Source organism: Pantherophis guttatus, chromosome 1 (assembly GCF_059756535.1).
Source record: "Pantherophis guttatus breed Tessera chromosome 1, ASM5975653v1, whole genome shotgun sequence".
Taxonomy (NCBI): domain Eukaryota; kingdom Metazoa; phylum Chordata; class Lepidosauria; order Squamata; family Colubridae; genus Pantherophis; species Pantherophis guttatus.
Window position 1 is genome coordinate 247,413,415 of NC_142063.1, and position 12,550 is coordinate 247,425,964.

General features: G+C 35.1%; 1 protein-coding gene across 33 annotated transcripts in view; it reads right to left on the reverse strand.

The window, feature by feature from the left end:
- Positions 1-783: 783 nt before the first annotated feature.
- FYN (FYN proto-oncogene, Src family tyrosine kinase) overlaps positions 784-12,550 on the reverse strand; it is a 120,327-nt gene continuing 108,560 nt past the window's right edge. For 19 of the 33 annotated variants that reach the window (XM_034409185.3, XM_034409187.3, XM_087882669.1 and 16 more), the window contains 5 exons: positions 10,401-10,580; positions 7,210-7,286; positions 6,964-7,117; positions 2,680-2,811; positions 784-2,354 (listed from right to left, as the gene is read on the reverse strand). In XM_034409185.3, coding sequence (XP_034265076.1) covers positions 2,146-2,354; positions 2,680-2,811; positions 6,964-7,117; positions 7,210-7,286; positions 10,401-10,580 — 752 coding nt within the window. In that variant the 3' untranslated portion in view covers positions 784-2,145. Of the gene's footprint in view, positions 2,355-2,679; positions 2,812-6,963; positions 7,118-7,209; positions 7,287-10,400; positions 10,581-12,109; positions 12,266-12,550 lie in introns of all 33 variants that reach the window. The other 14 variants (XM_087882657.1, XM_087882662.1, XM_087882652.1 and 11 more) reach the window with 1 other exon arrangement.

A 12,550-nucleotide genomic window follows, 5' to 3' on the forward strand; every position in this document is an offset into this window, starting at 1 on the left:
ATGAAACTGTTTTTAAGTTCTTTGTCTACAATTGAGTATGCAAAGGCAAATTCTGAAGACAACAATTTAATAATACTCATTACTTGCAAATAAATAATGTGAGTTTTATGAACAAAAACCTCCTAGTTTCTTCTTTCCATAAGAATAAAGCAGCGATAAATGGTGAATGTATATATATATATAGAATAAAAAAAAATAATCTGTACTATAACATCACAGAAATTCTGAGAGAGAAAAAATATATATTTCTTTTCTGCCAAAAAGGTAATAATGGAAGAATACATGAAAGCATTTGTTTTTTAAAATGAAGGCTGATTGATAGCAGTGTTGTCAAATGGAGACCTTTCTTTGCATTTTTGAAGATCCAGTGACACCTAGTGATATTCTGGAAGGCCAACCGATGCTTGATATAATGCTTGAGAGGCATGGATTTGCATGACTGCTTCTAAGAATACTTCTTTATCTTACGTTATCATTGGTTTACTTCAACTATTTTTGGGAAGGAATTTCCAGGTTAATTGTTGTGCACAGTTAATTGTTGTTCTCTTACACAAATTCTACCCAATGCTCCCGGTCCATCTCATGACAACATACAATCTAATATTAAAGATGTAATTCCGGAATAATAGCAGAGAAAACAATGTTCAACATCCTCTAAAGTTGGAATCCAGATAAGTCACACAGTGTCTGGGAATAACCATGCCCAATAGCCAAATAACCGTAGACGTTCCTCCTCTACCACAAACTCTACCTCTGGCTGTAATTTAAACAAATCAACGAAAATCCAAATGTAAAATGGTCTTTTTAATTACTAAATTAAGACAGTTAAACATTTAAAAAACATAAAACTTGCAAATAAAACAATAACAAAATGTAATTAAGTTCATAGCATTATTTTAAAAAAACTTAAAAGAGAAGTAGAAAGGACTGGGGTTTTTGTTTCTTTTTGGTTAGAAAGAAAGAAGGAAAGAATTCAAGGTTGATAGAGACAATTGAAGAAGTAATATTTTTGTGCATCCCACTGCTCTCGTTTCCCAGAAAAGAAGTGCATAGTAATTCTACTGAAACACTTGCAGACATATTGAAAGTAATTTCATTAGCAGTACAGGACATTTAAAACACCTATATAATGATGGAAAATGGTACACAGAAAAGATATTCTAGCTGAGCTTGATGAATGAAAAAGCATCTCGATATGACTAAAAGGCTATGAGGTTGAGACTATTGCATGGGGTTACAATGTTTATTATTTTTTTAAAAAAAAAATCAGAAAATTCAGTTTACATATTTTGATACACAAAAGCACTTGCAGTTTCAACCTTCCGGTCCAGGCAGGGGTACTTTTCATTAATTAAGTCTGCTTTAATTCTAATCCCAAAATCAAACGACACACTTGGCAAATGTTGTTGAAATGTTGTACATGAGTTTTGAAAAATCAAAACTTACAACAACCTACGGGTATATAGTAAAACCAAAAAGTGCAATCCAATTTAAAAAGTCATGCTGGGCAAAAGCCAAATATTCAGTCACCGGTTTTAGAATCATCACCAGTGTTCAATGTCCCCAGGGAAATCTTTCAGGGTGCTTCAGCATTATGGAATCCGTTTCTGAAATGAATTTCCTTTAGCTATAGCACCTGTGGACTATATATACAGGTATGTATATATTTTACATATTTCTATATATAAAAGAAACAAAACCAAACCCCCAAACACTGGTCCTGATTTTATTTTGTTAGAACATGAAAAAATGTAGACAAAAAGAGGCCACTTCTGGAAAATAATACTTTAGTTGAATCAGGAGAAAACTAGTTAAAATCACATAATTCTGCATTTTTTTTTTAAAAAAGGAAAGCACTAGGATAAATTATTGGCACTGAATTACTATTTACAGTGAACAAAGATTTTGCAGTTTACATAACATTAAAACAATGCAGTTTCAAAGTCTTTGATTAAGAAAAAAAACCCCCACGTGTTCACCTTTCTGTTCGGAGAAGATATTCAGAATTTTAGGACACATAGTTTTAGAAGTTCTCATCTTCTGGCTTCAGTATATTTGGTGCTCTAAGATACAGCCTTGAACCATTCAACCTATGTCAATTGCAAATGGAACACCTGGTAACTGGCTTGCGCAGCCCACCCCAAATTACAGGTTATCACCTGGCTGGTACTGGGGTTCAGTTGCCGTAAAGTAGTCTTCCAGGAAACCCTGTAAGTACTCAAAAGTCGGGCGTTCTTCTGGGTCTTTTTTCCAGCAATGGATCATGAGCTCATGTAGAGAGATTGGGCAATCTTGAGGACATGGCATTCTGTATCCTCTTTCTACCTGTTCTAGGACTTCACGATTATTCATACCTAGGAAATATAAACAATGTTGAAGAGATGTAAAGCATATAATCTGAGCAGGGTTGCAATATAATTTTTATTTGAATTTGTATTATTTGGAAAATGGATTTTTTCCCAATGTTTATGGAAGTTTTATTGGACATGAACCCCTAACCACCACTGCTATGTCATGTGTGCTCTATGTAATTGATCTTAAATGATCAGGATCCTGAAATAGTCAAAGATAGCGTTTTTCATGCAAAATATCATGAATCTATCACTTATTTGGATCTATCAATTAAAATGCTTGATTTCACTTTGGTTCTCTTTTCTTTAATTTGTATTTTTCTCTTACCTGGATATGGTACTCTCCCTTTTGTTACCAATTCTGTTAGTAATATCCCAAAGGACCAAACATCAGATTTTATTGTAAATCTTCCATATAATGCAGCTTCCGGAGCAGTCCACTTGATAGGAAATTTTGCACCTGAGGCACAACAGAAATTATCAGTAAGCCTTTCATTGTGAATTAATGGCTAATAAACTTACATAATTCATGAGAATGAAAAATAAATAAAATTATTCACTACCTTCTTGTGAAAAACCTTGTCTTATATTTTAATAAATGACCCAATTTGAAACATAATTCAAACCTTTTTATCTGACACTGAAGTCTGAACTTTTGGAGCACAATGCTAACCTGTTTCTACAATTCTCAAGCCATGATTGTATTTTCAAATAAAGGAAAGGTAGAACTTTAAAGTAGTGTATTTGTATTCATAGAAACCATATTTATGTTCTACGATCTAAATGCTCAATTACTTAAGCATTCTAATTGTTTTCCTGATTATTAAGTCTACAGCCCCATTACACTCCAACTGTTAGACTTTGAAGTGTTTTGATGTAGCTCTAAATCTTTATTATGGCTGGTTGCACAGTCAGCCAGATGTTTGGGTTTGGCATTTTTATTGCCTATCTTTCGGATATGCAGATACTATTGTTTAATGGTGTTAAAGGTATCATTGCAGGATGTAAGCTGTTCCAAATAAAGCTGCCTTTTGCAATTGACTGATGGTGATTGTGTCAATGCCAATGGTGTTCAATGGTGCCCCAGAAGTTAGGAGACTGTACCCAAGTGCCTATTATTGTTAATGCTCTCCTTTGCCACAGTCACTCTATTTTATTTGCAGGGTTTTTGTATTTTGTTGTCTTCTCCAATTCTTTCTCTTCTATTCTGCCATCTAAAAGTACTGCAATGCCCACTATCCAGACGTTTGGCTTTATTGATAATCGTTAAATCGGGGATTTATGTGGCAGATGCTTTGTGTGTTTGAGTTCTAAAGCACCAGAACAATTTAGCGTCTTCATTTTCAATTTACTTGATTTATTTTGTGATACCACCAGTTGCTTGCAGGCAGATAGTATTTCTTGCAGATATTCCAATGTACCATTGTTGCTATATGCTGTAGTTTGCAGTCAGTCTATGCGATCTTCTTGCAGCACCTAATGGTTTATCTTGGATGTGAAACAACTGCTTTGAACATGAAATGGGAAATAGTCCTTTATGACTATTTATTTATGACCATTTATTTAACAGTGGTCCAGATTATGACAACCACAAAATGGATGCTTTATGGCCTATAATACACACTTCTGGCCACTGCAAAATGTTGCACCACCACCATCATATGATCATGACCAGAGTGCATGGCTGGGTACTGTTTTCATTTATGACCAGTTGCCAAACATCCCGTGAACATGTGATTGCCATTTGCAATCTTTTCTGCCGGCCTCCCAAGAAAATCAATCGAGAGAAAGGAAAGTCTCCAGTGAGTTGCAGAAATGGAGCTCAGAACCTGAAGATCTGAGTTTTGTTCCTGCAGTGCTTCAAAGAAATTCCCTTGCATGCATATAGGGCAGTGATGGCTAACCTTTTTGCCATCGCGTGCCAGGAAAGGGGGGGGGAGGGTCGCGGGCACGTGTGCTCACACCCATAATTCTATGGGCCCTGCCCCTGCGCATGCGTGTGCGACCCCCCCACTCCTGGCACGTAATGGCCTGGTGGGCCCGGTAGGCCTGTTTTTCTCTCTCCCCAGACTCCAGAGCCTTTCTAGGAGCTTGGGGAGGGCGAAAACAGCCTTCCCCACCCCCTCAGAGGCCCTCCGGAGGCAGGAAACAGCCTGTTTCCCTACTTCCAGTGGGCTCAAAAGGCCCCAAAATCAGTTGCCCGGTGCTTACATGCGCGCCAGAGCTGAGCTCACATGCCCAACGATATGGCTACATGTGCTACCTGTGGCATGTGTGCCATAGGTTCACCATCACAGATATAGGGAGTTGAAATCGGCAAGCAGCTCTTTAGCTCTATCTGCTTGGATTACTGCTTAACAACTGCAACCAGTAGTGCCAGGATTGTGCTCATTGATTGAAGCAGTCATGTGGGCATTTTGCTTAATGACCACTTTGCCCAATGGCTGACATTCTGATTCCAATTGTGGTTATAAGTCAAGGATTACCTGCACTTGGAACATTTTGAAAGCTTGAAGCAAAGTTCTCTTGATCATGAAACTTTTCTAAAGTGCTTTAAAGATTTTAAAACTGCTTGAAACATGTTTTATGTTCAAAGTGGTTTATTTCATTTGTCAAGATGGCCATTTTGAATTCAAAATGCTTTGTACATTCTTATTATGGAGGGTTCTTTGAATTATCTACCGTCTGGCTTTAATTGAAATTACTAGAAATCCCATGTCTGGCCTACAGCTATATTAGCACAATAGAAACCAAGTAATATGTGTAGAGATCATCCAAATAAGCATTTGGGAAAGCATTTTTCCATCTATACCAAATCTTCCTGTTTTATTAAACAGTATCTACCAATTTGCCATTTCACACACAGGACAAAAAAACATAAGCATCTCCTCCTTTATGTTTGTCATTATCAAAGTTACTATAACCGTGTTATAACTGTATCAGTGTTAGGAGAAACCTGTTTGTAATATTCCCCCAAAATGACAATTTGTACATAGCTTAAATTAACACAAAGAAATTCCAAGCGCCTAACGTACAGCAGATCCTCAGAATATATCCAATGTTCCCACTGTTTTAGCTAACTCCAGTTGTTTTCGCACTCACTGAAAATTTCATTAACCCTTTTGTGTTATACAAACACATAGCCTTTCAATACTTTAATCCTTCAATCCCATCTCTATAACCTTTTAGCCTTTCTAGGAAACATCTAGAAATATTTTAACATGACTTGATCAATTATTTATCTAGGATGAGGCAGGGTAATGAAGATGGAATTCAGAAATAATTTTATTGGCCAATGTACATTCATCTCTTGCTTATGATTTATGGAAAATAACGTTGATAATCCTATTGGCTCTCAACTATAGTCAGCATAGCTGTTAGAAATCAATACAAAAAGAATCAGACTGAACTCAAAATTCTATGTCCTGCAAATTAACTGGGGATGGGTATCTTAACACCATCTGCTTCCTTTAGTAATGTCTTCAGGGATTCAAGAAAGCTTTTGGGGGATGGAAAAGGCAGGAAGTCAGCCCAGTTAATGTCAAGTACACAATACTGGTAAGAAAAAGAAAAGTCTGTTTTTGAAATTCAGTCTTCAACTTTTCACAGGGGTGAGTACTTCCTGTCTCTAGAAGCTACTGCCAGCCTGTATCACATTTTCCCAGCCAGTCTTCAGTTCCTGCATGTCAAAACCCTACAGGAACACTAGCTAGTTAGATAAACAATCAGTCCTCTAGTTGTACCCCAGTGGAAAATCTATGTGACAGAATCATAGGGGGTGGGGAGGGGGACGGGAGAATGCGTGCCAGAGCCTCTAGAATTAAGTTACTATGAGCAGCAGAAAAGCATTTGATTGCTGTATTTTAAATATAAAGAGCATATTTAGAGAAATACTTAATTCTATAATACTATAAGAAGAGAAAACTAAAAGTGTATCTATGATTGTTTTCAATATACCTAGATAGTTTTTCAAACTGATTACAGTTTTCATTATGAAAAGATTTTCTATTTCATACTGTACGGGTAAATTTCCAGAATACAATCAATGCATTTTAACTTTATTTGAAGAGGAAATCACTTAGTTCCATTTGTGGAAGCCATAATTGGCCAACAATCTATGAAGACCTAGTATTTAATAGTATAAATAATTAGGATTCCTCATGTTTGTTTTTTTAAAAAGTGAAGTCACTGTGAGAGATAATCTATTCTGAGATGTGTTCAAAGGCAGCAGACATTTTTTTAAACGAGAGGGTCCCTCCCTCCCATTTACAGAAACTACTGATCACAAAAGTTGGTAATCAATTATTTCTGTTGCTTAAATGTTTGAAGTTATTTCTTTTAAATGTTTGGAGTTATTAAGCTGTTCTAATTGTAATCTGTTTTGCTGAAGACTACTATTTCCAAATTTGCCAGAGAGGTCATGGATAAAATAATGATACATAACTTTTCTATCCAGCGGATTTGGCAATAACAATTCTTTATCTCAAACATTAAATGCAGATTATATTTAAAACATATATGCATCAGAAAGATACCCACTTTGGGTATGTCTTTCTGCACATAATACTCACAAGTACAATATAACAATGGTTATATTAGCCACTTATCCTACCTTGTCTGGCTGTGTATTCATTGTCTTCAATTAATCTTGCTAATCCAAAATCAGCAATTTTGCATATTAGACCATTCCCCACCAGGATGTTTGCAGAACGCAGATCTCTATGTATGTAATTCATTCGCTCTATATAAGCCATACCTGCAGCAACCTGTTTAATTCACAATACGTGATATACACTAGTTAATAAATACAACTTGCTTTCACATGCATAGCTTGGATTAATGACATATTTATATTTACCTGTGCTGCCATGTCTACCAGATTTGGTAATTTCAGAGCTCTTCCTTCACCATCTTTTAGGAAATCAAGCAAGCTTCCTGCAATACAAATAAAAATAGGTTTTTTTTATTTGTAAAATATTATCTTAAATAATATTTGATTGTCTCAAAATAGTTAAAAATTACATTCATAAAGTGTTAATACAATAATAATAAATAGAAATTTACTCCTCCCAAGCAATGGGGATTAAGGGAAAGCTGGGAATTTATTTCATGATCAAAAGAACTCAATTTCTCCTTGTTTTTTGTTTTTCCCCAAATCTCTTATTCATATGATGACAAATTATATGTATGAGGTATAGAGTTGTTTTTCCAATGGTGTATTAATAATTCTTTAGCCATCTCCATATACAAATATAATTCAAAGTTTTAAAACCAGCAATCATTTAAAGTTTATCAACATAATTTTATGGACTGTAACTCTGGAAAACATGTACTACGTGTTTACTTATTTATTCATTGCATATATCTTTAATCTTTAGATTAAAGATTAAAGTCATGGAAAATGTCAGGTTAATATAAAATCCTACTGAATTCTAGGGTTAACCCAAAGGCAATTTTCAGTGATTCCACCTTCCCTGTGCAGCCAAAATATTTCAGCAAACCATCAACAGCTGCAGCAGATTTAATATATCATCCCACTTCAGAGGTAGAACATGTTTGATAATGAGGCAAACTTTTTAAATTTGTTTTTGGACTAGCAATGGATGCCAGGAAGTGCAGAAATGATATAATGATATGGGTGATGCCTGAATTTCTATGTTAAGAGATTAGAGTGTGTTGGTTTTGGTGATTAAAGCTGAATACACTTTAAAAGCCCCCTCCCCTTTTGGGAGGAGGGAGTACCTTGGAGTTATTCTTAACTTCTGGCAACTGTCTGGAAAGTTCCTGAAGTTTTTTCTTGGCAACATTTTTGGAAGTGTTTTTCATTACCTTCTTTCTAAGGCTGAGATAGCCCAAGTCACTCAGCTGGATGCAAGAAAGGACCAGAATCCAAGCTTTCTATTTACTAGCTTGGCACCTTTAACCAGTCCATCCATCTGGTTCTATCCTCTGCTACCCACTTCCCTCTGCATACACAGGGAAATTTTTGCCTCTTGATGATCTCCTACCAAAAACACTGTTGCAATTTCTCATTGCTTAGGAAATCAAGCGATTCACTACTGAACTATGGAAAAGAGCAGAAAATGCTACCCTTTATCTAAAGCACCATTAGATGCAGGCTTAAGTTCCACATAGCTTTGGATTCAGGTTCTCCCCCTCTCCCCCCAATATAGTTATTCTACCCCTAACCAAAAATAATTCTCCACAATGAAGAACAGAAGTGATAAAGTTCCTGGAAAACTGATTTGTGTGAAGTAAGTACCAGCTGAAGAAAAAAAAAAGTACATTCTGTAATATCAGTTTGCATAAGGCAAACACAACAAAGAGGAATCCTTATTAGGACAAGCAAAGTGTTCTACATTATTATTTAAAGAAGCAGCAGTGCCCAGTCATGGGTAAATCATTAAAAGGAACTCTTCCCACCACTTTATCATCTGCACAGAACTTTTGTGTAGATAATATATTTAAAGAATAAGTTCAGAATGCTTACTTAAGCATTTCTGGAAGGAGAAAGTAGCTTGATCATGCAGCAGTGCTGAGCTCAGCAAATTCATGAAGCCAGGATATAATTACTTTAGGGTGTGGAAATCAATAACCCTTGCCATTTAAGGGAGAGTAAGATGCAATAATATATAGATATTTTAAGATATTGTGATAACAGCCTGATATGAATTGTCAAATAGAATCAGAAGAATGGAAAAGAAGAAAACTGAGCATCTTAAAATATTTCTGTGAAAGGTAATCACAAAGCTATAAAAAACTAAAGGAAATAAAAAAATAAAATTGTTGTGGATATTCTCACAAAATACTGAAATATGAAATAACTGTGAAATGGTATTGTTTGGAAAGGCCTTAACAATTCTATCTGGATCAGTCAATAATTTCCAAAAATGTCATTTTTGCTGTCTGTAGATTAGATTCCTTAGATTCCATTCAGCCCTCTCAAATCTGTGTGATTCCAGTCAAAGAGACAATGCCAATTTTTGAAGTTCAAACCATGGGTATTTGAAAATGTGGATACAACAGGCAAATGGTTATGACCACAGGAATATATGAACATTTGATTAAGGTTCTTGTCCAATATAAACTCCTAACTAATATATGAGGGAACATTCATTCTTTTTACTCACACAAACAATATTTTCTTTTCAACAATTTAAAATTGGGATGTAAAACAAACAAAATCTGTGCTAGATTTTTACTCAGAATGAAGCACAAGAAAAAATATACAAGTGGAAGGATTTCATAAAGGAATAAATCAGAATTTGGATATTGCAGCTCAAACAGATTTTATGTTGTCTTTCAGTAAGCAACTAAAATGGTAAGGGTATGAAGAGAAAGAAGTAGTTTTAGTTCTTTGTTGGCAATAAAACTTTTTGTGTAGTTATGGAGATCTTTCTAGTATTACAAGGAAATCTTAATTCTTTATTCCTTACCTTTATTTATCTTACCGGTAATTTCTAACCCTTATGTTCCTTCTTTCTACTCATTATAACTATTACACTGCAATGGTGCTTAAGAGTTGGAAAGGATTCTAGAGGCATGTTTTAATGCCTTATTATTTCATTATTTTAATATTTGACATAGGACACTTTGTCAAAAAATTATCTGCTTGTTATATTCTAACACAGAAACATACAAGCTACTTACAAAGATGGGTTTGACGGTAAGAGTCTAGTTAAGAAAAAGATATAATTATAGTTAAGAGTTTACATTTAATGAAATGATAGCTTGTGGTCAATTTCTGCATGCTGCAAAAACTATTTTATGTCACCGTCTTGTTAGTTCATCAATTACATTTTAAAAGATAAAGAATTCTAGAAGCCACACCCTACATGCTTTCTCTACATTGTTTAATTAGTGTATATTGCAGTGATTTGAGGGATTGGGTTTTCATTTATGCATTACTATTTATTTTATGTTTTACTCCTAACAGCCAAGAGTCAATTGGTATAAACATTGTACAATTAATTAAATACAAGGTAGGATTAATAGCACAGTTTAATTTGCACTCCGCAATCTATTGAGTACACATGCTTCTCATCTTACCTTTACCCATATATTCTGTGACAATGTAGATGGGTTCTTCTGACACCACTGCATAAAGTTGTACCAGTTTGTCATGCTTTAGCTTTTTCATGATCTGGGCTTCTTCTAGGAATGATTCTGGGGACATAGTGCCAGGCTTCAATGTCTTTATTGCCACTTTAGTATTCCCATTCCAAGTACCTATTAACAGATGGATAGATAAATAAATAAATTTTAGACATTCCTGACTGAGAGCTAAACTACAGAATGCTATTTGCAGATATTAACACAGCCTTTCCCAATCTGATTATCCTCCAAATGCATTGCCTTTCAACTGTCAGCATTCTTAAACCACAGATCTGAAGAGCACCAAGTTAGGGAAGGCTGCTGTGATACAGAAAACAAGTTGGAAAGATTAATCCATAAATGTTACATATAAGAAGCAGTGAACACTAATGCAGCTGCAGAACATTGGTGATACAACTACTTCAAGTTAGGTTCATCCTCTACAGTTGAAAGAGGGATGAGTACAAACATGAAAAACTTGATGACTTAGCTCATTGGGTGACCTAGAACAAGTTACGTGAGGCAAATGTATTTCATAAAGCTATTGCCCAGCCAAGGCATAGCACCAAGCTCCTGGGGGTGGGGTGGGAATGAATTCACCTTCATTAGAAGGTTCCAAATTATTGAACAAATTTATTAGGGTGAAATGTATTGATAAATATTCTCCTGCTAACATTGCTATCACTTTTTTTGAAAAGTCATTATAAAGAACTCTTTCTACTGGAGAAAGACTGCACAAAGGGTCAAAGCAACATACAACATAGTATTCTTTACAATATAAATAATAGTAAAAAATGAAGATAAGGATCCCATGGACTCTTGTGCAAATTAATTCTCCTCTGAGCTTAGAAATTTTGAGGATACTAATGAATAGGAAAATTTATATATCAGCTAAAAAAAATTGTGATTTGATCTGTCTACAGCTCAGAACAGTTTTATTTCATAATCATCTATGGAATTATTTTTGTTAATATTCCAAAACTAGGAACTTTTATTTTTGAAGGAGGAAAAAAAAGACTGAAAGCTAGACAAATGTTAACTAATATAATGAATTCATTTTCATGTTTGCTCTAGAGTTGACAGTTTGTATACTGAAAGAAAGCTACAGCCATGTGACTCAGCTACTTATTAGTAACTAGCAAAAGACTGCCCCAATAATTATATGCATATAGAAGCTATTTTGCTATAAGGGATAGGGAAAGGGTGAGTCCACAAAAAAGCCTTGTTTGAGATTAAATCTTGATTACTATATCAAAAGGATTTGCATCCCAAATTATAAGACACTTTATTTTGTCTTATAAATGCTAACAAGAGCTCCAATAAATGAACCAGCACCCAATAATGGTATGGACTCTACCCAATCTTGGACCATATAAATAATGGTGGAACTTGAGAACTGGAAATCTCCAGTTCTAGAATCAACAATGCATATTTTTACAAGATAACACAGAAGACAACATATAATGTTTTCTTTCTGTGCTTGTATGGACTAGAAAAATAAGCCTAGCCTTCTCCACTTAAGGGCCTTATCAAATGTTACTCTTAGGTGATAATATTAGTTCATTGGAACTTGTGTTCATAATGCCTTTCTTGTTCTGAAATTGGCTTCTTTCCTGATGGCTTTAAGCATCCATCCCAAACCAGAACAGTTTTCGCTGCCTTACCACTCCACACTTCAGCGAAACAGCCCTGACCCAGCTTCTTTTCCAGAAACAATGAATCTCGTGCAACTTCCCATGCATCCTTAGCCAATCCGACAGTTTGTGGAGTATAATTCGATGCAATCACAGTTAAGTTAAAACATAAACCATCAGCTTTCTCTAAGAAAAGGAAATTAATAAAAGAAATACTTATAATTCATAGAGTAATTGCATGCACAGGGAAAGATGGAAGGTGCTTCTTTTCCTCATTAGTTATCATTCAGTAGTAGTTTGATTCTAGATAGTAGGCTCACAATAAATATTTGCATAGCTATCCAATTAGTATATTTGAAAACTGAAGCAGCTTGTCAAAGCTAGTAACTAAACTCACGAAGCCCATTGCATCACTTGTCTTTTTATCAATTTTTTTAAAAAATGGTAAGTTTTTCAGAGAGAAGCGTATTA